Source organism: Ricinus communis, chromosome 7, assembly GCF_019578655.1.
Source record: "Ricinus communis isolate WT05 ecotype wild-type chromosome 7, ASM1957865v1, whole genome shotgun sequence".
Lineage (NCBI taxonomy): Eukaryota > Viridiplantae > Streptophyta > Magnoliopsida > Malpighiales > Euphorbiaceae > Ricinus > Ricinus communis.
Genome location: NC_063262.1, coordinates 24,182,075 through 24,209,615, shown reverse-complemented (window position 1 = coordinate 24,209,615; position 27,541 = coordinate 24,182,075). Strand labels below are relative to the sequence as shown.

At 31.7% G+C, this 27,541-nt stretch overlaps 3 protein-coding genes across 9 annotated transcripts; 1 reads left to right on the top strand and 2 right to left on the bottom strand.

Moving 5' to 3' along the window:
• Positions 1 to 1,401: 1,401 nt before the first annotated feature.
• Positions 1,402 to 7,852, bottom strand: LOC8276124 (ribokinase). 7 transcript variants are annotated; one of them, XM_048376646.1, is made up of 13 exons: positions 7,548 to 7,850; positions 7,396 to 7,447; positions 7,206 to 7,295; positions 7,031 to 7,108; positions 6,841 to 6,915; positions 6,169 to 6,221; positions 5,155 to 5,305; positions 4,456 to 4,566; positions 3,700 to 3,826; positions 3,464 to 3,561; positions 2,622 to 2,760; positions 1,992 to 2,044; positions 1,402 to 1,859 (listed from the first exon to the last, which is right to left on the bottom strand). In XM_048376646.1, exons 1-13 carry the CDS (start codon positions 7,652 to 7,654, stop codon positions 1,839 to 1,841), a joined length of 1,155 nt encoding a protein of 384 aa, XP_048232603.1. In that variant the 5' UTR covers positions 7,655 to 7,850; the 3' UTR covers positions 1,402 to 1,838. The 7 variants fall into 7 exon arrangements, 4 of the variants coding, with proteins under 4 accessions (XP_048232603.1, XP_015583509.1, XP_048232604.1 ...); XM_015728023.3 differs by having other exon boundaries at positions 1,402 to 1,849; positions 7,548 to 7,846; XM_048376647.1 differs by having other exon boundaries at positions 1,402 to 1,849; positions 7,396 to 7,458; positions 7,548 to 7,845.
• Positions 7,853 to 8,168: 316 nt separating this feature from the next.
• Positions 8,169 to 14,910, bottom strand: LOC8276125 (receptor-like serine/threonine-protein kinase ALE2). Its single transcript, XM_002533579.4, has 9 exons — positions 14,270 to 14,910; positions 13,390 to 13,470; positions 11,700 to 11,810; positions 11,513 to 11,623; positions 11,061 to 11,429; positions 10,721 to 10,981; positions 9,813 to 10,202; positions 9,419 to 9,659; positions 8,169 to 9,211 (listed from the first exon to the last, which is right to left on the bottom strand). The coding sequence occupies exons 1-9, from the start codon at positions 14,328 to 14,330 to the stop codon at positions 8,500 to 8,502; spliced, it is 2,337 nt and encodes a 778-aa protein (XP_002533625.3). The 5' UTR covers positions 14,331 to 14,910; the 3' UTR covers positions 8,169 to 8,499.
• A 5,926-nt stretch (positions 14,911 to 20,836) lies between these two features.
• On the top strand, positions 20,837 to 26,069 carry LOC8276126 (WD repeat-containing protein WDS homolog). The gene is made up of 5 exons (XM_002533580.4): positions 20,837 to 21,107; positions 21,424 to 22,195; positions 23,357 to 23,458; positions 24,488 to 25,123; positions 25,483 to 26,069. Exons 2-5 carry the CDS (start codon positions 21,548 to 21,550, stop codon positions 25,666 to 25,668), a joined length of 1,572 nt encoding a protein of 523 aa, XP_002533626.1. The 5' UTR covers positions 20,837 to 21,107; positions 21,424 to 21,547; the 3' UTR covers positions 25,669 to 26,069.
• Positions 26,070 to 27,541: the final 1,472 nt, after the last annotated feature.

Here is a 27,541-nt window from a genome sequence, read left to right as displayed (position 1 = left end):
ACTAAAAATTCATGAGATATTTTATCCTTTGTTCAAATTTCTTTTACCTACATAACGTCATATCATTATCTTATTACATACTAATCCTAGCAAAAATAGAGATTTGCATTGAAAATCTTTATATACTCTCAAGAGCCAATGCATCTTCCAAATATAATTCTCAATTGTATTTTTTTAATTTTTTATTTATTAAAGAGCTAACAAGTCATGAATTATATAATAGAGGGATAATGTAATCCTTCTCTTACACCCTCTATAAAAATAAAAATTCATTTATTACAAGAAAAAAAAGATTTAAAAATAGCAAACCCTACAGTGACTTCAGGTCTACCTCAACCTCAAGTGTACTTTTGTTTTCCATTATTATCTTTGTCCATATATCTGCTCGTTTGATTTGGTCAACCATTAATTAAACAACTACACATGGAAAATACCCTTCAATAAATGTGCTGCTTTATCTTTTTTATTTTTTGTTAAGAGGGAATAATGCTTTTATCTTTTGCTTACAATGTAGTACAGAAGAAAAGATATTAGTGTCAGAAGTCTCTCTGCAGAAGACGTCCTACAGTGGTATTATTTTTCCTTCAATGACTTTTGCTCCATTTCTTTATTGGATCGATCTATCAATCCAATAGCCTAGTGCAAACGTACATTGGAGTATACATCATTAATGGTTAAAACAATTTAAATCTGGACTATTATTTTGCCAAAAGTAAATTAATATTTTAAATATGTATTGGTAATAAATTATTTAGTGCATAGGTGATTGAATTTTTGTGCTTCCAGCCTAAAATAAAACCTACCTCCATTAAAGAGTCGGTTAGATTTAATTATGTAAGAAGCATATGGTATGTTTAATAAGATAAAATTTATCAATTTTGTCAAAAAAGTAATACTCTCTATTTCGTTTTTTAATCAATTAAAAAGTGTTCTATTCTATTTTATACTTACGCTATGGTTGGTTGAAAACTATAAAAAATAAAATAAAATAAAATATTTATTATTATGAGACGTATTGACAAATTAATATGAAATTTACCTAGAAATTCTACCTATTTTATTAGAATTTAATTTAACCATAACAAATTCTATATAAATTTAATTATATAAAATACTAAATCAACTTTCACTTTATTTAAAATATATAAGTTTTAAATTCGTAAAATATATTTCATAAGTTTTATAGATTTCAATCAAACACTGTTTAACAGTTCATTTGGATTAAAAAGATATTTAATACATTTAATTATAAGGAAAAAAAAAAGCTACATTAAACAATGAATTTTAACAAATCATTAGGTTAAAAAATATTTATAATATAAATAAATAATTTAACTTGTGAATCCTGCAAAATTCCTCACCAAAAACTCTCAAAACAAAAATTACCTAAGTTTGCATTTGTTTTTATGCAATATTTTTTTTGTCCATTTATCTGCTCATTAATTTGGTAAACCATGTATTAATAATTACACAAAGTACATTAATAAAATATAACGCTACAGTATAGTGCAGGAGAAAAAGATAATAGTGTCCGAAGTTTCCCTGCATGAGACGTCCTACAATGGCACAATACTATTCTTTTTATTTTTCTTGTATTTTCAATAACTTTCGCTTCATTTCATTCTTCCACACTGCATCACCATGGAAGCATTAAGATGGAAAATTTGGAATTTGGCACACCACTTGTAATGAATTAACTGGTTCATCTAAGAAAAGGAGTCTGGTGGAAAATGTCGTACTGATATTATGCAGTTAAGAGTACTCCTTAATGTAAAAAAGGAGCCAAGCGTGGATCTGCGCGGTGTGGAAGGCCAGTTCGAGCTCCCAAGGCTCTGCAGCTAGCAGCTGCCTGCAATCAGCTCCACATCATAAAGGTCATAAAATAACTTTTTTAATCCACTTTAGAGAAGATTTTGAGGGAAGAGAAAGGGCAGAGAGGAGTTGGGCGTATTTAGGAAAATTATCTGCGTCTTAAGGGGAAATGTGCTTACCACTTGAGCAGCAAATGGCAACATTTTCTCTGGCGGCATGCTGGCGCAGATAGCTAGAAGAAAACCATTAAGAAAATGAGTTCCAAACCTTTCAGGACACATCATAAATAGGTGCATCAATGAGCAGCAGAAAAAATGCTGGAACCTCGTGCATTGAAAGGGGAAAAAATAAACTCTGAAAATGATGGACATAGTACTGAGAACTTGTAGATATTAATTCATTGTTTCAGGCGTGGGTGGCAGGGGGAGCAACTTAGCAGGTGAATTGGATTGTGAACTTTTATGTGGTAATAGCTTCTCTAACCATAAATATCACACCGATTCATTTGAGCAAATTATAAAATCCTGGACACTTGGGACATTATGAACATGGAGTCCTATCAGAGGCTGGACAGAACAGGTGGTCTTCAAAATCTAGTGACGAACTCCAGAATCTGACATTGGCAACAGAAATACATTTTGGTCCTCTAAAATCAATATGAACAAACAAAATTTTACAGGGCATCTATAAACCATGATATATGGGAAATAACAATTTAAGAAAGAGGAAGAAGAGAACAAGTGCATGCACGAGCACCCTCCCACCCATAAACACATGCATATTCCATCACATACAATTGTAACACATACCATAAAGGACTGCTCCAATAAAGGCATCTCCAGCACCAGTTGTATCAATAAGTTCTGCTGGAGGTATCTTCTCAGCTGTTCCTACAAACAACCTCCCATTCACTGTTCCTATCCCATTTGCTCTTAGCTTTGCCAATGACTGATAGGAGGAGATACAAAATTAGATTAATCTCAATCAAATGCAAAAAAAATCTGATCAGAAATATAAGCAAATCACCTGCTTTAAAAAAGCCAAAAAAAATACACAACTATTCAGTGCCTTTCAGTGGCCCAACTAACGCTCAAATAGTTATGTGGCCATTTCAGCTTGTCCAATCAGCGCAGAATTGACCTGAAGTCTGTTTGGGCTAAGTTAAACATCTGTAAGGCTAAATACCTCAGATTTGACATTAGCCTGAAATAGTCAAATTAATATTTCTGAAGGAAATACATGTAAAATTATCATTAATTGCTACTCAACAAAATAGTTCCATCTCTGGAAAATGACCACCAACTTAATCATTTTTGTATTGAATGGCACAGCTTAAATGTGGCTGTAATGCCTCTAAATAACTACACCTTCCTGTACTTGATAGTTGAGATTAGAGAATCATAAAGATCAATTATTTAAATTCAATATATTGATAATGGAAGCACTTTAAGCACTGCCAAATGTGGATCAATAAGAGCAGCTGACTCTCTTGTCTTAGTACAAAAGGTGGGCTAGCAATATGCACCATATATGAGGTCAATATATGCTTCCTTTTCTCTCATGATGAGAAATTGAGTTCATGCTGTGCATCAGTTTTGGCTGTTGCCATAGAACAAAGAGTCAATATTGAGATCATTTGGAAGTAAATTACCGATGAGAAACATGTCGGCATGACAACTGAATCATCCTTTCTCTGCTTCAGTAACTCCAATAAATTATCTATGTCTATTTCCTCCGATGCAGGAGACTCTAGCAGAAAAAAGATAATAATTTAAACAGAAAGTTCCAGAAGCAAATACAATAATTAAGTTTCAAAGGAGGACTCTGAGAGCAGCTGAGCCTGAAGGCATCCGGTCCTCAGAATTTTGTGAATTATGATACACTCACCATTTATGCTTCTCTCAAGCATTATGCATCCATCCTCACCCAAGGTCACAATCACAAATTTAATGTTTGGCAACCTCAAAAGCATAGAAACAAGTGCATGTGGAACAGAAGGTGCCTCTGTCCATGCCTGCCAAATTAGCAAAAAGAATCTTGGTTATTTGAGAAGCTAGCTTTCTGAAGCAGAAGAAGAAGATTATTTGAGAAGCTAGCTTTCTGAAGCAGCAAACAGATACAAATTGTAGGTAGATTGAGAATAAATTGAACCCTCACAAAATCTCATCAAAATTCAGAGTTTGAAAGAAGGAAAGAAGCAGCCAAAAGTGAAACAGTTGAATCTGTTCTTAATATGGATCAAGTGTACTAAGTTAAATAGTAGTAAAACAGATTCCAAATAACCACAGTAATAATGAACAGGGAAAATAGCTAGACCCTAATTAAAAGAGAAAAGCAGTTTGACTGAAGCACATGGAAAAGAATAGAAATACTTGGCTGGTGAGGAATTAGTTCAAATTGAGTATCGACTTTCAAAATCCCTGTCAAGAATCATGGTTCTAGGGGTTACAGAAAAAGAACTAAAATATCACAAATCGCCTTGTCAAAAAGAAAGGTAGAGAAATGCTCAGGATATGCCAGTTATATTTATTTATTTATTCTGTTGGAGGAGGAAGTAAGATTTGAACTGTGCTGCACTAATTTCTCAACTAATCCTTGTAAAGAGCGTCAATTGTCAATGCCATCAAATAATAATATCCTTGCCTGTGGAAATTTTGCTGAGCATACTGCATAACTAGCCAATTTCAGAAGATCATCCAAGCCCTCCCTTTTCCTTTCTGCATCAATCAAAATAGGTATATTGCTGCGAGTTGCCTGCACTGAAAATGTCAAATGAGTTGTGGTTACTTCCCAATAGTTGATGCTGAAAAAGTAAAGATTACGTTGCTCCCCCAAATGAAAATAAGAGTCACAACCATGCAATAATGGGAAATTATATTTGTGAATTGCTCTAATTTTGGCTTTTGCGATATAGAAAGAACTTGGTGAATGCTTAACCCTATAACCCAAACACAGTAAATGAGTGAATTTTTAGGGTCATGCTTAATTATTTTCTCCGACCACATGGACCCTCTGAACCACATGCTTGAAATGTCAAATTACTGCAAAAGAACTTGAAGATTGTAAAGAAAATGAAATTACTTATTTGAAGAAGCCTCTTAAGGCTGTAAAGGAACATAGCTAAATGTTTACTCGTGTCCACACATTGAAAAGGCAAGTGGCATCCGCATGCCATCAATACGAGGCATTTACAGTTCACACTAGTCAAACAAGAGGAATTATACCCACATAATCAGACTCCAAAGGAAGCTCAATTCTATAAATAACTGTAACATAGAAACCTACAAACAACTGATTAGAAACTAAGCACCAAAGAAAAAAAAAAAGAACAATAACTATTACCTCTTGTGCAACAAGTAGAGCAGATTCAGGCAACCTTCCATCAGAATAGACAACACTTGCTCCATCCAATGCAGATAACAAACTAGACTGGGACAAATCATCTGGTGTCATGGGAGGTTCTCCTGGAGTATGAATACAAGTGCGAGTTTTCCTAAAAAAATTCACATATAATAATCAGCATTTAGGCTACGATATATATATATATATACATATAGAGGAGCACTCATCCAATGACATTTTACAAACTTGGCATATTAAAAAACATCATATCGTCAATCAAATCATAATGCACTGTCATGGGGACTGCTGCATTCAGCCAGCCAAGATTTAATGGCTACACTGGAACAATGATACCAGGACTTATAGAAAAACACTCTAAATCTCAATGCATCACAAAAGCTTGAAGAGAATAGGCTGCCCAAAATTAGAGTTTCCAGAGGACAAAAGATAGATATAAATTACAATCAAATAGAGCTCTAAAGATAAATTCATCATAAACACTACTATTTTTAACCATTGGAGAAGCATCATAGAAATCACAAAATAAAAGGGTGGTGATTATTAACATATAAGGTCTTCTGTATGACCATCCCTCATTTTGCTCTCAATAGAATCCTTTTCAGGAAACAGATTTGGGATTCCAAGCCAACCTCAACCTTCCTTAAACATTCCTTCCCAGAATTGGTGAATAACATTATCAGCTTCTACTGTTCTTACAAAACTATAAAATGACTTGATGTAGAACTCATCTAATAGCTGAATCAACATTCAAATGCCTTTAACCCTTTACTATAACTCCTACTAAAATTCAATAGTTATTTTTCTTCTTTCCCTTTTAAGTCTTTAAGTAACAAAAATGAATAAACAAACTTACTTGGTGTACAGACGTTGGACAAAGTAATTATGTAAACAATTTTTAAAGTTCACCTAAAATGCCATTGTACAAATTAATTACATTAAGAGAAAAGTCAGCATCAGAAGTACAGAGAGAACATATTAGGCAAGGGTGCTCACGTTTGGCTGTCAACAATAACATAAGTAAATGGCGAATTACCACCCTTGGAGACCTGGAAACAGAACAGAAATAGTTAAGAAACAATGCTAGACACAAGAAACTAAATGGTACTTATCATGTACCAACCAAAATGCAAATAGAGAATGACAATAAAATAAAAGCAGTTTCATAGGGAAGTTGCCAAGGTAAAATAAGGCAAACATCCAATTATCAATACAATAAAAGATAGAAAAGAAAGATCCAGCTTGGCCATCCATAAGATACCACCACGGTTAAACAAAACAGGACAATCTTTGGTCAAGCGTGGAGAAAAAACTAAAAATTACCCTCTCCATTATAATCCATAATGGAAGATAACAACAAAATACAAGAGATTTCAATTAATATAGAATCATTATGCAGTCTGAACAAGGAGACGTAGGAACATTCTCCTTAGTTATGACAGTACAAACAACCTATAAAAATAATAAAAATCAACCATGACATTGACTTCTGACACAAAAACTAGTCTCCTGTTCTCTTCTTTCAAAAAAAAAATTGACAAAACAAAAAGGAAGAGGAAGAAGAACATAGGATTCTCTCGTTTACATGCTAAGTAGTTGAACTTTCACATAATAAATAACAAGAGCATGATCATGAAAATTCATTTGTTACAATTAATTGGAACTGACCACAAGAAAAGAAGTGTCGACACCATCAGACTCAAATTCCTCCAAAACACTTCGGCCTTGACTGTCATCAGCAATCTATTCAATTTTTGCAGTACATCAAAATCAGTTAATAAAAATAAGAAAGCCGGAGTCAAGTTTAAAACTAGACTAAATTTCTAATAGTCTGTGAACAGTATAAAAGAAGTAAAACCTTAGAAATAATTCTAGGACTTAAACCCAAACGGGCAGCACATGTCATAGCATTCCCAGCATTTCCACCTCCTTGAACCTGAACGAAACACAATAAACATGAACGCATGTCCTTAAAAACGACACCGTCGTGAACAAATAACATAGCAAAAGAAAAGGAAGAAGAAGAAGAAGACCTTCAAGCTTGTGCTTCTGATCTTGTCATCAGGCTTAGGATAAGCAGCCACTGCTGCCAAGAAATCCACTGAAGCTCCTCCAATACCTAGCTGCTCGCGGCACCAATTTTTCATATACACCAATTCAACTCCTTATATAATATTCGTATAAGAAAAAAAAACACAAATAAGGTGAAACTGAGTCACTCACGACGACACCGTTGTCTGGTGGAGGAGGGAGAGAATCCAACGACATTTTGATCCTGAGATTTCTCTAATTAGCAATTGAATAAAGTTATATAGAGAAAACAGAGTGTGTACAAAGAGAAAAGCGTACATTAGAAGGAAGGAGACTTGGTGGACCTGGTACGGCAGTCGCTGCTTAACCGTTGACGACGCAAAGAAGAAGAAGAGAGAAAGTTAAGATTGAGAGAAATGACACTGGAAAGTGTGGGGTGTGAGAATAGCATTTTTTTTGTTGTTTGTCCTTAAAAGCGGTCAGTTGAGTGGGTAATGGAAGGCAGCGGGTGATTGGTACTGGTAGCTACCACTCTTACAAAAGCTGCTTGGTTTTACAATGGCATGCGGACGTGATATGTTATGTTTGAGTGTTTGGGATAAGGAGTGGTCAGCGTTTGTTGAGCTTAACGGAGAGAGATATAATGCTCAAAACCAAAAGAGCAAGGTCAAATGTATTAGTCCTTAATTCACTTTTACTGCCACGTCATTCAAGTCTCAAGCTTTACATCACCGCTCCTCTTTCACCTTGTTCCAGTTGGTGGAATTAGAATAAGAATAATAATTTTTTAATAAAGTGAAATCCTTTGATTCAGAATATTAAATTAGATTTATCTATTTTTTAGATAAAATTAATAATTAAATATCATATATATATATATATTAATACTAATATGTGTGCACAGTAGATAGCAAGTGATAAATACACGTCGAAGAGAGAGAGAGAGGAAAAAGTGGATCTAAAAGTATTAGTAAAAGAATTTATTGCACTTCTAAAAGGTAGTAATTGCCGACGAGTAGACTTGATTTCCAGATGAATAAACGGCGTGCCAAAAAGTTGCTGCAAGTTTGATACAGTAGCGGATCTTGAGAAACAATTAAGAACAGATATATAATACAATCTCCATCTTTTGTGTAAAACAATGAATCAAGATTTTCTTCCCCCTTTTTTCTTTTTAAATCAGAAGCAAAGGTCTCATCAAACATTTAAAATTCCCAAACGCCTAAAACTACATCAATCAAAGACATTCGGATCTGTACACTTGGGAGACCACCGCACTCGAGAACAAACATCATGTCATGCCCAATATCCGTCATTCCAGTTTCGCCTCGAAAGGAGTCCTCCATGCTCACTCATGCTCCCTCTTGATCTATAAAATGACGGTTTACTTCGTACTGTTCTCAAGGGCCCTGATCTATTCCCCTGCCTAATAGCTAAATTCAACTGATCTCCCCCCAAACTTGACGCTGAAAACGGCCTGTTTTCCATCTCTTGAAGTGGACCTGAACTATACTCCATTGTGATGAAAGAAGAGGCCTGCCCATAAGTTAATACAGGGGACAGCCCACCGGCATTCCACCAACTACTATCAGAAGGAGCTAGATCACCTTTAAAGTCCGATTCTAGAGCAGATGACTCCTTTTGACTACAGTAATCTCCGCAAGTTTCATCCATGTCATTGTAAATCAGCTTTAAAGCCTGAACCACTTCACCCATAAAAGGTCTGTTGGTCACCTCTGGATGAACACACATTGAAGCAATGGCTGCCACCTTTGCCATGTCATCAAAGTCATAAGTTCCTTCCAAGGAAGGATCCACCAGTTGCTCCAGTCCTTCTCTAGTGGTCAGCAACGGCCGCGCCCAAGTTACTAAATTTTCCTGTCCCTGAGGTTGGGACATGTCCACAGGTTTTCTTCCAGATAGAAGCTCAAGCAACACAACCCCATAACTATAAACATCACTCTTGACAAGCAGATGCCCTGTCATTGCATATTCAGGGGCAACATACCTGCAAAGGGTAAAATTTCAAACAAGAGCAATTATGTTGTCAAGATCTTGTGCCGTTTCACAGTGAATTAAAAAATCAACAGGTAGTAACAAACATTAAACTTGAGAAGAAAATAAATATAGATATGAACTATCTAAACAAAGATTTCATAATAAATAAGGTCTTCTAAGAAAGAAGTCTCGCATAATTAGATACAAGTTCACTTACCCAAAAGTTCCCATGACCCTTGTAGAAATATGATGACTTCCTTCAGTTGCTTCCCTTGCCAGGCCAAAATCAGAGACCTTGGGAGTGAAGTCATCTTCAAGCAAAACATTACTAGCCTTAAAATCTCGATGAATTACTCGAGGATTAGAATCTTCATGAAGATAGGCCAATCCCCTAGCTGCTCCAAGGGCAATTTTCAACCTGGAATCCCAGTCAAGGGGTCCTTTACTCTTGTCCAAGCCTGAAACACCAATTAAGGGGGATCACATGAGATTTATGTTTACAGTAAGCTTGTTCTAAGGAAAAGATAATCACAGAAGATTCAGGTCAAAATGATAAAATGAACATGGAGCCATCAGCCAACTGATGTTTCAAAGTAGCTGAAGAAACATACCATGCAAGTGGGATTCAACACTGCCATTGTGAACAAGTTCATAGACCAAGCACCGTGTCCGTCCTTCTATGCAAATACCAATCAATTTCACAAGATTGCGGTGATGCAATCGGCTTAACATCTCAACTTCTGCAATAAATTCACGGTCTCCATTCTGATTGTCTCGTGTAAGTAGTTTAACTGCAACTTCAGCTCCATCTTCCATTGTTCCACGATAAACACGTCCAAACCCCCCTTCACCCAAGATCCTCTTTGAACTGAACTTTTCTGTTGCTTTCTCAAGCTCAGCGTATGGAAATGTTTTAACAGAGAGCATACATGTAGCCATGGTTGACATGAGTGACATCGAAGTTGAGCTTGCAATACTACTTGATAGGAAAGACCCAATGCCTACATTACATGTGAAGACCCAAAACGTAATGAACTTGGTCAAATGATTTGTTCCATGTTAATAATAGTTTTTCAGAGAACATCATTTAACCAGCACACAGCTCTGAGATATCATACAAAAAACAAAGAATCCAAAGAACAATATCTACTGGAACAGCATGTTCCAGTCTCAAAGGGATCTTCACGAAACAAAACAATACTGCCACATGTTTTTATTATCTTCCCCAGTGGCATTCTTCATACAGGCAACATAAGAAGCTATCCGAGAGAACAAATTATAAGGCATTAAGGCAACCATTTGATGATATTCACCTAATCTGAATTCAGATTAAAGATAATTTTTAAAGAAATTTACATATTTCATATTGCAAATGATGGAAGCCAATCCAATATTACAGGAAGTACTTTGCTTCAAACAGGACTGACAAATAATGGATGATATAGAGGAGCAAAAGCATTTCACTCTACCAATCTGTAACAACATGGAACTGTAAAAGACTGAGAATAAAAGGACGTACCAGGTCTTTTGTTTATGGAAGATGTAAATCCAGGACCAACAGCACTTGATGGCCTTCCAAACTTTCTCCATCTTATGAAAATGAAGACCGCTCCAATGAAAACCAGTAAGACTACAAATGCTGATAAAGCAATTATCGCAATGGTTCTAAAGTTCATTTTCTGGCTTTTCCCCACGAAATTTGCAGTGATGGGGAGATTTCCAGCACTTCCACTTGGACCACTCCCCATGTAATCTGGGTATGGTGGTGAAGAAGGAATCCCTGATACTCTCAAATTATAATCATTACCAGCAATATGATGTTAAATCAAGCAAGACTGGAGAGAGAATGAGGTTATTACCTGGATAACTAATGGCTACCACTTCATAATCACCAAAAAGAGTATCATTTAGAGGCACCTTTTTATGCCAAAATCTATCGTATGTCAGTATTGCAGTGGTATTATCAAATTTCTCTCCCAGTGGAACCAAGTTAATATCCACTACTGTTTTCCCTTGATTTTGACTATCAGCACTGGCACCCATTATTTTCACTTGACTTTGTTCCAAATATGTGCCAGCTGCAACCTCAATCTCCAGCTGATTCATTACAGGAAAAATAGCATAAGGAGCCACATCTAAAAGAAGCCTGACTTTCATAGGAAAAACACAGCCACAAGGTGAACCAAATGGAGTTGCTGTAAGTGGCTCAATGCAAACTTGATCACAGCCTGCCAAAGATTCTTTTGACATTATTATGAAGTCATAAGTATCTGATAGAGATTTATAACTGAGCTTGACATCCAAAGAGTACCTTGGTCTTCTGAAGGGGATGGAGCAATAATAATAGGCTTCACACGGCGACGATGGTGATGATGACCATGGCGTCTTGGTGAGGGGGCAGTGCGAGGACTGGAAGCAGATGCTGCAATAGAAGGGGTATTATTAGCAAACTCCAGCAACAACATTATGGCATCATGCTGCAACTATGATCATAATACCTTGATGAGCAGGAGAGAGTGCAGGTGCCGAGGAAGGACCAAAGGAAGGCTTGACCGCATGCATACGAGGTGGCTGTGATTGAGCAAATGGTACACTCATTGAAACCATTCCTGTTGTTAGCAATGGACCAACCTCGTAATTGTTATTTATTGGGAACTACTATACTGTGGATGTAATGAAAAGGAAAAAAAAAAAAAACAGACAGACAGGCAAATAAGGCTAGTACTTAGAGAATATTGACTTAATAATTCTTTCTGCACAAATATGCATATTAAGTTTCTCTGGCATTGTTGTTTTAGCTATTGTTATTTAAAGCAGTATTCTGATATGCTGGTTATAAAGCAAATACAGAAGGCTTTTTAGGTACACGTTATAATCATAACAATTTCAACATAGCTGCAAAGAAATTTAAAGATGATTCAACCTCAATGCCAAACAAGCATATACTACTAACAAAAAGGAGCCAGCAGATCTCAAAATAGAGAAGGGCTTACCAAACATCCACTCCTCTTGACTTGAGAATATTCATATTATCCCAGAGAGAGAGAAAGATTCATGAATCAGCCTTCAGTCAAATGGACAAGAAGGGAAAATGGAGGAGATTTTAAAAATTCATCTAATCCCTCAACATTAATAAGAAATGCCTCTTTATGACTCAATTATTTCAACAACTATTCTTATATAAGAAAGACAAATTTTAGTATGCTTAAAAATGTATGATCTGTTCTGTTAGCTTTTATCACTAGAATCAGAGTCAGTGTACTAGGATAAGGTAGCTAACTAAGACTCCTATTTAACCTTTCTTGTTTTCTAGGATCTATTAATCAAGAGAAGACCTTAACTGCATCTTTAGTTTAATATTTTTCTTATGCCTATGTATTCATACCATTCCCCTAAAAATGGTAGTCACAGAATGCTGATCAGCATTTTTACAAGATATCCAAGATCTAACATTATTCAGTTTCCAGTTCAAAGGAAGAAAAACCTCACTTTTTGGAAAAGAATGATCAGTCCTACTCCAAGGGGAATATAGTGGATACATTGTTGCAAGAAAAGTTTTTCCAAGCCTCCTTATGCTCTAGACAATATCTTATAAGAGAAGTTAAGACCTAACATCTGCAAAAGACATTCCATTTACTGATTAGCAACAGAGCCACCAATCAAGCAGCACCCAGTTGTAAAGCTTGAGCCCCTCTACTTCACCACTAAGGTTTGGTTTATGGCTTATTCACTTGAGAAAACTAAGCTAGGCCTAACTCTCTGCATATAAAATTGCATAGAGAGGAAAATTTGCAATTTTCTAGAAAGAATAACACTTAAAGACACCCCAAAATGAAGAGGTGGAGAAAATATTTCAGATGGAATGGCTATAAAGAGATATTAATCTTTGTCAAAGCATGCATAAGCACTGTTATTCCACAAATTAGATTGAAACTTGATGGCATTTCTTAACCATCATCAATCTCTCCTCTAGAATGGTTGTTGCATAACTATATATCATATGATAACCAAGAACACATTGGAGCCACATAGAGCAAGCTCCTAAGGATTAATATTAACACTTATCACTAGCCTATAAATCTGTATTCATTAAATCAAAATTAAACCAAGAAAATCACCTACCAAAGACAACAAAGAAAATATATTTCTTCTTTCATTTACACTAATCTGCAAAATTTGCAACCTTACCTTTTTCAGCTAAAATTCCTTTCATAGATAATTGCCAATCTGGCTGCAAAAGAGAGAACCGCATATGCAGTAAAGGATGTCCTGTAAAATGTGGAGAATAGCATCAGCTTTTCTTGATAAAGAAAAATTACAAGAATCTCGTGAAGAATACTTCTGGGCAGTTTAGAAAAAGTGGTACAGGTCATACATAGATAGAGCTGTGGTCATACATAATACAGAAATGACAACTCATGATAAGAAAACAACCGAAGTTATTAAAAGAGGAAGTCACTTTTGATCATTTCAAAATTAGGGGAAAAGGCAATAAAATGACATTACAAGCCATGTTATTCTTGTTTTTTATGAAAGCATGGGAAGCTGCAATTTTATGGCCCTTCAAATTCTTATGAAAGTAAAATGATTAATTCCTTCAGAGGCATACACACTTCCATGATTAACCGCTATCTCTCTATACCTACTTGTTCAATAATATAAATTTTCATTTCCATATGTATCACGCTCAAGCCCATCCCTTAATATTGTTCATCATGTCATTACTCATAGATGCATTTAGTAGATTGTTCCACAATGTTCTTTCGGATTACACAGAATTAAGCACAATTGCACTCAAGACAACTGCAAATAGACTCATTAAGCGGGCAACTTATTGACATTTTCTAAAGTTTATCATAGTTGAAAATATGACACTAAAATCTTCCAATATTTGTAAGCTAAGTTCTGCACAGCCAAAAAACAACTAGATAAGGAGCAATATCAGTTATAAACAGCAGTTACTTCAAGTCAACCTCTAATATTAACTCTTCAAATGCAGGAAATTAGACGATTATTTACTACAATTCTTAAAAAAGAACAAACAGCAAAATGCGAAAATTGAAGTTACCTAAAGATGTAAAAAGAAAGGCAGGCAAGCAAAGAAGGAAGAGAGCAAAGTATGGAAGCATCTTCTCTCTCTCTCGCTCTCTTCAAGTCAAACCAAAATCCACAAAGACCAACGTCAAAAACAAAGAACAGACACGTCGAAGATCCACCGGAAGTTGTCCTTAGGGTTCCGGCGAACCTCTCCATCATCGCATTGTGCAGTAGTATCAGTCACATTGAGAAATTGCTGCAGCAGCAGCATAACTAAAGCAGTTAAAAATTAGAAAAGGAAACACTGAAACCCTAGGAGAGAGAAACAAAAAAAGAAAGAGAAGAGTAAAATAATGCGCGTGTGTAGGGTTATAGATCCATAAAATGCGGTTAAAGATCTAAAAAAGCGTTGCACGCAATACACATATCCACTTTTCTTTTCTTTTTTCTTTCTGGCTGTGTAATGTGTAATAATAACAATAAGAAGAAGGAAGTTAGAGGGCAAAGCTTGTTGGCTAAACAGAGTCAAGAAAAGTGGAAATGAAGCAGAAAGAGAAAAAGAAAAGGGTTTGATTAGGAGTGGGAAAGTTTAGTTGAAGCAGACAGAGAGAGAGAAAGAGAAAGAGGGGAAGCTTTAATTGCTAGAAGCGTGTATGGAGGAGGGGTACTATCGTAGTAGTGGTACATAGGAGTGTGTTGCTATAGCAAATACACATGTACACGCGCAGATAGACGCTGCTTTTGGGAAAAAGATGATGTTTGTCTCCTTCACGCTTGTGTTTAAGTGCGTGCCTTTAACGCGCATTATTAGGGTACTTTATTTAATTCTGCTAATATCTATATTATATATATCCAATTTATCCACCACCAGCCGTTTCTTCCTTCTTGTCGTCGTCTTCCGGAAACCGTTTTCCGTTAGATAAAACGTCAAAAATTGAAATTGAAAATGACGGTCATTCTTCTCTTCTTCTTTTTCTTTTTTCCAAAACTCATTACTAAAAAAATTATGTCGGCTTTCTAAAAAAATAAAATAAAATTAATAAAAATAAAAATAAAATTTTATATTTATTTATTTTATTTTCTAGAAAAATAAAAATTATTCTAACATTTTTAAATTATAACTAAACTTTAAGAAAAATATAATAATAGGTTTAATATATATTTTATATTTTTTTATAAAAACTATTTATTTTTAAATAAAAAATGAGTTTTCATTTTATTCATTTCAAATCTATTCCTTATATTCAAAAAATTACCTAAATATAAAATAAAAAATTTATAAAATAAACATGTTTTATAAATTTTATAATCTTTTATAAAATAAAAATAATTATTTTTTAGTTAAAGATAAAAAAATTCTATAAACAAACAAATTTTAGATTGTTCTATTTTATTTTATTAAATTTTTAAATTTCTAATTCACTTTATTAAACTCTTACATTTTTATTTTTAATTTTATTTATTAAAATAATGTATACATATTTCATAATATTTAATTTATTTTATTAAATTTTTAAATTTTTATCTTTTAGTTTAATTAAAGACCATTAAATCTTTTATACAAATAAATATAATAATATAAGAGTTTAATGAAATAAATTAAAATGAAAATATTCAAAATATAAAACTGAAAAGTTTAAATTTTTTAAAAATATATTGTAGTTATTTTTTAATTTTTTAGTAGTACTATATTAGTTTTAATTAGTCTCGAGATCTTTGACAATTACCCACCATTGTTTGGTTAGCGAATCATAAATTTGAATTATGTTTTCATTTGTTAGCATCAAAACTGAAAAAGCATTAAATAGTAGATTTGAGTTTTATTGTTTTTCTGGCGTTCTAGTTTTTTTATTTTTTATTTTTTTGCCTTTTTGAAATGGCAGAAAATAAATGCTATCTTAAATAAAAATTAGAAAATAATTAATCATTTAGGATGTTTAATTTAGAAAGATTTTAATATTAGCTGCATGATTGCTGAATCAAACTCAAACAATAACTGAATAAAAAAATTATATTTTTATTAATTACCATCTTTATTAATTTTAAATTATTCCTTTTAAACTATTCCTCATTTTTACTTTATCAATGCTAGTCTTCTTACTTTTAGTCAAAATATATATATAAAAAAAGTTTGTTCTTTTAGGCATGTTGCTGCTGTGTTTTTCTAATTCTTGACAAATTTTCTTATAGTAATTGGTTTGTGCAATCCCGCTGGAATTAGTTATTTATTAATAAATAATTTATGAAACATTATTCTTATTTTAATTAACTACTTTTATACCTTTTACTTGAATAAAATAAAATATATTATAATTTAAATTTAAATTAATCAGCTATATGTTTCCAATTATTCGCTGTCAATTATCAGCTATCGGCTTCATTTATTAGATGAACCAAATAGATCCTTAACTGCAAATTGCAAGGTCATTGTAATTATTATTATTATTATAAATAATAATATAAATTGAGTTTATAGATTAAATTTAACAAAATATTTTAATATTTTATAATTATTTATAATATTCTAAAAATTTAATAAGTTAAATATTTATATATGTCCTTCTTAAATTCATTTAGTATTTTAAGATTTTATTGGTTTAAAAAATATGGGTTAAATAATATACAAATAACTTCAAAAATATTTATTAATTAATTTTTAGTATTATATAAATTAATACTATAAATATAATTAATATTACTTTATTATTTAGGATTAAAATTATTGTATAATTAAAAAACTAACTTTTAATTAATAAAAATATTAAAAATATAATTTAGGACATTTTTTTTTAGAATTGAAATCATTGGCTAATTAAGAAATTGATTTATTGTTAATATAATGTCAAAAATATAATTAAAATGCTATTTTCTAAAATTAAAGTCATTATTTGATTAGAGAATTGATTTTTTAGTTAATAAATTAATAGAAAAAATAAAAATATAAGTTTGAGTTCCATATATCAAAAATAATTATACAAGTCAAAACAAAAATAATGTATGTCAAAATATAGTAACATATATCAAACAACTTTTATATCTTAAAATATAATATATAATAGTCATTTTTATGTGCATTGTACAATCCTTATATATTTAAAATCTTATTAGCGTAGTAATATAAAAATATTTTAAAAAATATTTATAATTTTTAGTATTATATAAATTGATACTATAAATAAGTGATATCATAAATTTTAAGATAAAAACTATTATATAATTAATAAATTAATTTATTAATCAAATATAATATTAATATAATATTTTCTATAATTATAATCTTGATCCGGTTAGAAAACTAATTTGGTGGTAATACAATATTAAATATGATAATTAAAATACTATTTTCTAGTCAGAATCGTTTTTGAACTAGCAATATAAATTATTAATGAATAAAATGATAAAAGGAAAAACCATTAATTAGCAATCTTTCTTTTTTCTTTTTGTGAAACCTCAATTATGCTAATCTTCTTAGATATTGAGGTTATGCCTAATAACTAAAACTTATGAATTGAAATCTTCATATATGTATTGTTCTCACAAACATCACATTGTACCATTGAATTAAAATATGCCACGTATCAATATTTTTGTTGTTGCTACATAATAAGTCTTCGACTATTATATTACTTACAACTGCAGTATTTTCAACCTATTTTACCTCAGCTGTAGCCAACAGTCCTTTCAAAATTCCTTTCTTCTTTTCGCCTGCCTATATTCTTTTGGCCTAAATACTTCAGATGTATGGCTATATTTAGTTAAAAATCATTAAAAATATAATTTTATTCTAAAAATTATAAAATAAAAGTAATAAAATTGAAAGAAATATTGCAGTATTATGAAATTTACCGATAAACTAATATGGAATTCATTTAAAAATTTCGATCTATTTTTGTAGAATTTAATTTAATTATAACTATTTCAATATAAATTTAATTATATAAAATATTAAATTCACTTATATTCCATGTAAAGTATATAAATTTTAAATTTGTAAATAAACGTACAATCTGGACTCAACTTTTATTATATGCCAGTTACATCCATCAACCTTAACCATATTCTAAACTCAATACCATTTCAATAGTTTGAGAAATTTACTACCATGTCTTTTTTCTTTTTTTTTTTTTAAGCCCACCATTAACTAGCAACAAAAGATTTAACCATTTTCATTATTGTGCATAACAACAAGCAACTAGTCAACCCATACTTCTTTCGAGGAACATAGATCGAGCTCAATGATTTTCTATATTTTATATCCAACCAAGCTTACAAGAATTAAAGCAAAAATATTAAATTTTTCTTTTTTAAACTTCCAACCAACCAAGCAAATATCAATTTTTTTGAAAGTGTGCCCCAATATTAGATATGTTAATCTCATGAAACTTGATGAACAACCTTTTGTAATCATCCATGGGTTTCTCCAAAACTTTTATCTTTATCTTTTACCCTTTACAAGTGGTCTTCCCAGCATGCTTTCTCAAATTAGTCCTCACTAATTCCTCTAGCTCTCATAATCTTACTATTAATAAAGAAATTGTTCTATCTCTTAAACACTTAGTTATGAAATGTGTGTGTCTTCACAATAAAGTTCTTGATATTTCCTTTTAGCATGCAAGCAATAGCTAAGAACATTCCTATTTCCTTACATTTAGCCCTAACTCTATATGCTTCATTTGGTTTAATCTTGAATTGCACCCTAAATTACATGCCTTAATTGAGAGAAATTTCCAAACAATATACTGACTTCTCATATTAGCAGTTTGCTTTTTAGATCATAGGATACAGTTTTATTTAGTCTTCTTGTAGGGACATCTATACCCTTCTTCAATATCACTCATATTGTCATAGTTGCACAGTATTTCTTATTATCACCTATCTTCCCTTCATATCTAATTTGTTAGTTGTCCTACTTTTCATTAGTCATCACTCTGACCAATTTTTTTTTTTTTTTGAAAGGACTCCACATTAATATCTTCTTTCAAAGTAATCCATTTTTTTTTTTATTTTCAGCTAGTAGCTATTAATTAACTATTTATTTTTCAAATAAACTGATAGTTGTAATCAGCTACCAGCTATTAGTTACCAGCTATCAGCTATTAATTAACAATTATCAATCATCAGCTACTAGCTGTACTGATTAGCCGAACCAAATAAACCCTTAATAAACTCTTATTTTCTCAATGTACCTAAGGTTTGTTCCATGGATTAGAGTACCACTATGATGACATTTCTTAATCAATTAATCTCTTAATAAATTGATTAAGTAAATAAAATAACAATCAGAAAAATAGATAACTAATTACTCTTATAACAAAGAAAAAAATAGATGGCAAAAGAAAGCCAAGGCCCTATTTTCAATAATTTCACCACAAATAATATTTAACATACTTAAATAAACTTTTATATAACAAAATATATAAAAGTTTTGGCTTTATAAATAAAGTCCATAACATTTTATAGAGTTTATTTCAATCAAACATAAAATCGACTAATCATCAAATTTTAGTCTAGTAACGAGACATTTATCGAGACCTCTTCTCTTTTAATATAATGATTAATTACTTCCTTATAAAAAATTCCTTAATAAAAAGTTTAATAAACAAAAAAAAAAAGTTTGCAAATTCAAGTGTTTTGAGAGATTTCGTTAGTACAAGGTTAATTTTTCTTTTTTCAAAGCTCAAAGCTCAAATTTTATATGTGCATTTAGCTTTAAATTAATTTTGAGACGATATGTTAGGCTTTTTCAAAATCATTTTATACATCGGTAATAGTGAGATTTGTTCATGACACTAGATATCAACTAAACTTATTTGATTCAAAAAAAAAAATTATAGAATTTACGTATTGTTAAATCAAATTTAGAATGATCCTCACTCAATCTAAATTATTTGAAAATTATTCAAGCAAGCTTAAAAATAAAAGCCAGGCTCAAATTAATATTTATATATGGTTAAATTCCTTGAAATGTTTATCAGACTCAAACTTAAGAATAAAAATTATAACTTGTAAGCTCGGTTTAGGTCGGTTGGACTAAATACTTGATTGATTATTATTTTAATTATAGATAATATAAAAAAGATCTTAGAAAAATATATTAGGTTCAAAGTGTAAAATTTAAATGAATTAGAGTATATTTGGCTGCAGAGTTACAAATTTAAAAATAAGTAAAAAGTATAAATAAATCGCTAAATTTTTAGTCAAAATATAATTAAATTCTTAAATTTTAAAATAGTTTAATCACATCTTTAAATTTTAAAAATAGAACAATTATACTCTTAGCTAACTCTTCTATTTCACCAAGTAATGGTTAGTGACTTAATTTTAAGTGCAAAAATAGACCACTTTTTTTAACACTATCTTTTGCATGTATTGAAGTATTAACTATATTTTTTAATAGGTAAAAATTGTAAAATAATAATTACTTTTTATTTTAATAAAAATAAATGAACACTATCATTATTAGTTAAAAAGTCAGTTTTAAAAATATATTTAATCTTAAAAGTGTAATTCAGCTATTTTGAAGTTTATGAATTTATTTATACTTTTAAAACTTTAGGGGCTTATATGTATAAAAAGAAAAGGATAAACAATGGTCGCCCAGCGCAAGGAAAAGAAAGTAAGTTCAAAAGGGTGCAGAGACGTAAACGCTTGTCCCAAAAAGAGCAAGAACGACAGCGTATTTGCTCGAATTGATCTAGGTGTTCATTTTCAACTTCCTCGTTTCAGCTAAAATTGCACCCATAATTCAAGTTTCGAATCGCTCACAGCACAGGACACTCTCTTCTGTACGGACTACTACTTCCACTCTTAATCTAATTATCTGCAACAAATCTCATTCTCCCATCCATATTTTCCACATACCTGTTATGGTCAGCTCTCTCTCTCTCTCCCTTTTTTGTCCCATCAAATTTTTTATATTCATTTTTTTTTGTTAAACTCTCTAACTGTCCCTTTATACTTGGAATTTAGCTTTATATTCTCAAGAATGTATTTTTCTTAAATTTACTTTCTATATTAATGTCTTTGAATCATCATCCTTTTCAAAGCTTGCCATGTCATGGACTTGTGGGTTCTTGTTATATTGAGTCTTTGATGTCAAAGTTTCTTGCTTGGCTATTGTTTGTCTTGTTATCGTTTGTTTCTCGTGATTATTAAGTGAATGGATTTTTTTTTTCTGGTGTTAAGGTTGCTACTGGAAAGTTGGGATTGCTCTATTTTTACTTATTACTGAAGCTGATAACTCATGGCGAGCAGGGCAATGGGAATCTATGACTGTTAGAAAGCGATAGCTTTTCAAAATAAGGTGTTTATGGAGAATTCAACTGTAGTGATTGGTACAAAAGGTCTGATAAAAAGGCATGAATTTGTAAGAGTTATAATTCAGAGTCTTTGGTCATTAGGCTACAAAAAGTCTGCTTCTTGTTTGGAAATAGAGTCTGGGATTTCATACAAATCTGTGGATTTTGAGTTGCTCGAATCACAAATACTTGAAGGAAACTGGAATGGATGCGTTAATACCCTTAACACAGTCAAGGAGCTGATGGATGAGACAAGAGCTTCAGCTTTGTTTCTTGTGATTAAGCAATGCTTGTTAGAGTGTTTGAGTTGCGGGGATGATTCTATGGCATTGGCTGTTTTGCGGAAACAGGTTCCTGCATTACGGCTAGGCAGAGAGAAAGTCTGCAATCTTGCTTATAATCTTCTTTGCTTGAAGGAGGTGGACTTGAGTAAAACATATGACAATGCAATACTTGAGCTGCGAAACGTATTGTTGAAACAGTTGGAAAAGTTGCTCCCTCCTCCAATTGTGCTGCCTGAAATAAGATTGGAACATCTGGTTGAAACTGCTATTACAGCTCAAATTGATTCATGTATGTATCACAATTCACAAGAGGCAGTTTCACTTTTTGAGGACCATTGCTGTAAGAGAGATCAGATCCCTACAGAGACTGTCCAGGTGTGCTTCTTGCTGCCATTGAAATTCTTACTTCTCAGAAACATTATACAGTTATATTATTTTGTAAAAGCTGATAAGTATAGATTATCAAATCAATTCGATATGGACTAAGGTGAGTTTCTATTATATAGTGTTGTCAAATGCAAACTATTTAGATGCTATGCTTTTATTCCTTGATTAGGCTTTAGTATGTGTGAGTATGAAGTTTATTAAGGTTAAGATTGTTGGCTGAATGTGCTGATCCTTATCATGGAAAAATGCATATCATTAGGAAAGGAGCTGGAACAAGGTATTTTCAATTTATAGAATGTAAGTTCAGCAGTGTTTTATGTTTTAAGCATATTTGAGCTTTGGATCAGTCAAACGTTAGCCCTTGGTGATGCTGTTGATGCTAAATAGCTTCTATAATGTAAACTATGGAATATTAAAAATAACATCCTATATCTTTATTGTGCGAGAGAGAATGCAAATCTTCCTGAAGATTATATTTGTGACACTCTTAGGTCAGAATGCAAATACTTCTATTTTGAGCTTTGCATCAGTCAAAGGTTAGCTCTTGTGATGCTGTTGATGCTAGCTTCTATAACATAAACTGTGGAATATTAAAAATAAAATTCTATACTTTTTATTGTGGGAGTGAGAATGCATATTTTCCTGAAGATTTTATTTGTCACACTCTTAGGTGAGGATGCAAATACTTCTAGTGTGGGTATGAATGCAAATTTTCTTGAAGATTAGAAAGGTGTGGCAGGAGGAAATCACATTCTAATAAAAAATTTAAAAATACTATTAGTGAGCATGGTACTCGGAGATGATAGATCTAGATTATTTTCCTCATCATTGTTAGCAATCCTTGTACCTCATTTATCCTTTAATTACCTCATAAATTGAGGCGTATTGGCTAGATAATAGCTGCCTAATGCACGGAAATAAAAATTTGATTGATATTCAATGATATAGCTTAACTCCATCAAACCATAGCTCTATATGGTCCACTTTTTCTTTTCACATGTTTTGGGACTATATCCATAAATGGTTTAGTGCTATGAAATCTTTTTCAGCCTTCAGTGTGATAAATGAGTTGCTTTTATTTCTGAACTTTCTTATTTTTTATTGTATTTGACTAAAAGTTATATGTTACCCTTGTCTGTTGGTTTGCAGATTTTGACTGAGCATGAGAATGAAGTGTGGTTTGTACAATTTTCTAATAATGGACACTACTTGGCCTCATCATCTAGTGATTGCACAGCCATCATATGGGAGGTATTTTTCATGCAATATCTTTTGGAATTAAGTAGCGGAAGTATGAGAACCAGTTTACCAATTTTTTTCTTGATCAGACTTTATTAAGGTGGATGATAATTCAAATATTAAATATAATTGTTTGAAATTTGGTTGGAATTAAGTTCTGCAGTTTCAGAACAACTTAAAGAAGTGAACTTTCCAGGATGATTTCTCATTTAGAATGGGAGACGGAAAAGATTTGCTTTTCAATATAGTTTCACTTCTAAGGAAACTTGCGATGTTAAGCTGCTTGGCGAAATTTATCTGTTGAGGCACAGAAGGCAAAGTGAAAATTGATATTTAATTCTTCTTGCTTGACTTGGAAACTGTTTGCTTTGTTTAAGGTGATTGATGTGCTATTATATAGACTTTCTTTAAAATACATTAAAATGGCTTGATAGGCTTTAATTACTTGTCATGTCTACAGTGCAGATTTTGAAAAACCCAGAGAGCGATAATTGTTGCAGGAAATGCTATCATACTAACAATGAGTACTATGAAAGTTTGTGCTAGCTGAGTTGAGTGGCGAGTGTTGCTGCTACCTTTTCAATTTGTTCTTTAATATTTAATATAGTTGTTAATGATAGATAAAAAGATACCCATCCGTTTATCCTACATAATTTAATTAAACCTACCTATATTTGTTCTGTCCTTGACAAGTAGAATCGTGCATTTGACTATGATGCTTCTGTAATTCAGATTGCAGAAGTTTTATTGATTTCCCTGTTTAATTGAGAAGTTTCCATTGTCATTCCTCATAGAGTGAATTTTTTGTTTGGCTGTAGTTAATCCTAGTTGTTAGTTATTTTAGCAGCTTAACTTCACCTGCTGCATTGAAGAAATACTCTGAGATTCAGCAATTCCTATATTTATGTCATTTTGAGTTGATTTGTGGGTTATGCTTACAAATTTATTTACGAGTTCTAGCTGGTGAAAATCCAGATGAACTAACTTGGAAGAGATTTGATCAGTTTATTTAATTCCATAATTCATGATCTCTTGTACTAGGTACTGGAAGATGACAGGCTAACAATTAAACGAACACTGCGAAGCCATCAAAAACCAGTATCCTTTGTGGCATGGAGCCCTGACGATACAAAGTTGTTAACATGTGGAAATCTGGAAGTTCTCAAGCTCTGGGATGTGGAAACAGGTACATGCAAGCATACATTTGGGGATCATGGCTTCATTGTCAGCTCATGTGCTTGGTTTCCCGACTCAAAGCGATTTGTGTGTGGCAGTTCTGATCCCGAAAAGGGCATCTGCATGTGGGACTGCCATGGCAACGAGATAAAAGCATGGAGGGGCACACGGATGCCTAAGGTATTAGATCTTGCTGTGACACCAGATGGCGTACATCTCATCAGTGTATTTTCTGATAAGGACATTCGGATATTCAATTTGGTAACGAATGCTGAACAAGTCATTTCTGAGGAGCATCCAATTACTTCCTTGTCAGTTTCCATAGACAGCAAGTTCTTTATTGTCAATCTTAACAGCCAGGAGATCCATTTGTGGGATGTTGCTGGGAACTGGGAGAAAGCATTAAGATATATGGGCCACAAACAACACAAATATGTCATACGCTCCTGCTTTGGGGGGTTGAATAGCTCATTTATTGCCAGTGGCAGTGAGAATTCACAGGTGTGCTTCCTTTTTCATATCTTCATTGCTTTTTCTGAGACCAAGAATCCTCATACATTATTGGGCTAAGTGTGAATTTGCCACCTGAATATGTTAACGAAAATTCGCCCCAAAGTGAACTTTCTGGCAATTTTTTACACCCCAACTTTTTGCAATTCAGGAGGCAAATTAAGCCTGCATTTTTGCGTAGTATTACATGAAAGTAAAATAATTTTCTCATTTCATGCAACTACAGATCCAACTGTTTAGTTGATATGCCTCTTTTGACTGTACAAATACTTTTGATTCATTTCATTCTATTAACTTTTTAATGCGCCAAGAAAAATTAAAACTCATTACTCGATCAAATGTCTTAGCAGGTCTACATCTGGAATCGACAAAACTCTAGGCCAATCGAGGTTTTATCTGGGCATTTAATGACGGTGAATTGTGTGAGCTGGAACCCTAGAAGGCATCAAATGCTGGCATCAGCTAGTGATGATCAAACAATCCGTATATGGGGACCGAGCCAATCCAAGAATATACAGCATGAAAAGCTCATATGAAGGAAACAAAGTGATGTGATCAGCTTTCGAGCACCCGACATGTACAGCCTTATTCTCTCATCAATTTGTTATTCTTTTGTAGATTTGTAAATTGGTGGTGGCGGGGCTGCTTTGTTGTTGCCCTTTTTCTCAATTTTGGGAGAATGTTTTCCCCACTGTAAATCTCCATTCCTTGGCTTCTCTTAATTTTGTTTAGACATGTTTGGAGAAGGTAAACATCGTTGCATTTACATGCTAGCTACCATATCACTGTCTGTTTTCTGTTTTTTTTGTTTTGGTACTAGGCATGGAAAGACTGATGTTCTTGCCCACTTCTGGTATAAATTCTGTTTGCTTCTTCTTGTTGCTCCGTACAATAATTTAAGGATGAATATCAACTATTTGTTTGTGGATTGACATGAGCTGCTTTGTTAAAGCTTAATTTAATGTCAGCCCTTTTTTTTTTTTTAATCTGTTATCTATTTTTAGTCTCTGATTTTCAGTTTCAAAAATGCTCTCCAAACAAACTAGGAAAATTAAAACAAAAAATTATCTTTTTATTATTCTTTTAGTTGTAAAATTATGTTTTTTTTTTAAATATTTGAAGGAAAAAAATAATAAAAAATAATTATCTTATTAATATATTTGCTTTGGGAATACAATATATGGAAATTTGATACTAATCAGATTCATTGGCTTTCAATTGTATTCAAAATTGTAAATCATATAATTTGGTTTTACTTTAGTATTAAGATATTATTTATTATTGAAAATATATTTTAAATTTAATTAATTCCGCGTGATGTTTTGATTGGATTATAATGAAAAGTTTCGGATAAATGAATCTTTTTCATCCAAAATATCTTTCTTTTTGGTTAAAAATAGACAGCGATTACTTGTTTTGATGTTTCTGCCTTTTCATTTTATTTTGGTTTTATATATTAATCGTTTTGCTATTATTGCTACTTAATAATAATAATAATAATAATAATAATAATAATAATAATAATAATAATAACTATTTCTAAAGAAAATAAAAATTTGATGACAAATAACTATAAATAATTAATTGTTCTTTTTCACCATATTTGTAATGTTTTACACATCTTGAAAAAAAAAAAAATAGAAAAACTAAATTTCAACTATATTATCCTTTTGTAAACATTAAAGTATAAGTATCGGTAGTTTTAGTAATTCTATTTTAGATAAAAAATTTAAAATTTCTAGTTAAATAAAAAATTCGTTATTCAAAAATATCTAAATTAATCTTTAACGACACTAAATATATTTAAACTTTTAGTATTTATTATGAACTAATCGTGTAACCATGCATTGCAAGGTCGTTATCATTGTTTTGATTATAAAATTAAATTGATAAATACATTTAAAAAATTTATTAGTATTTATAATATTTTTAAAAATAATAACAAACTAGCTACTTTTAAATGTCCTTTCTAAATCTTTTTAAAATTTAAAATTTTATTAGTACAATAATATAAAAATTATTTTAAAAATATTTATTAATTAATTTTAGTATTATATAAATTAATACTATCAATATAATTGATATTTATTAAATATTTAAAAAATTAATTTATTATTGAATATAATATTAAAACTAGAATTTAAAATATTATCTTTTAAATTAGAGTTATTATCTAATTAAACAATTAATGTATCAATTAACTAAAATATAATTAATATTTTATTTTTAAGATAAAATTAATATTATTATTTTATTAAAAATTATTTATTAGTTAATACAATATTAAAATGTAATCAATATCTTATATTCTAGGATTAGAGTTAATATTTAATTAGAAATGTAACTTATTAATCAATAAATTAATAGAAAAACCTATAAAATTACACATGAACTTAAATTTCATGTGTC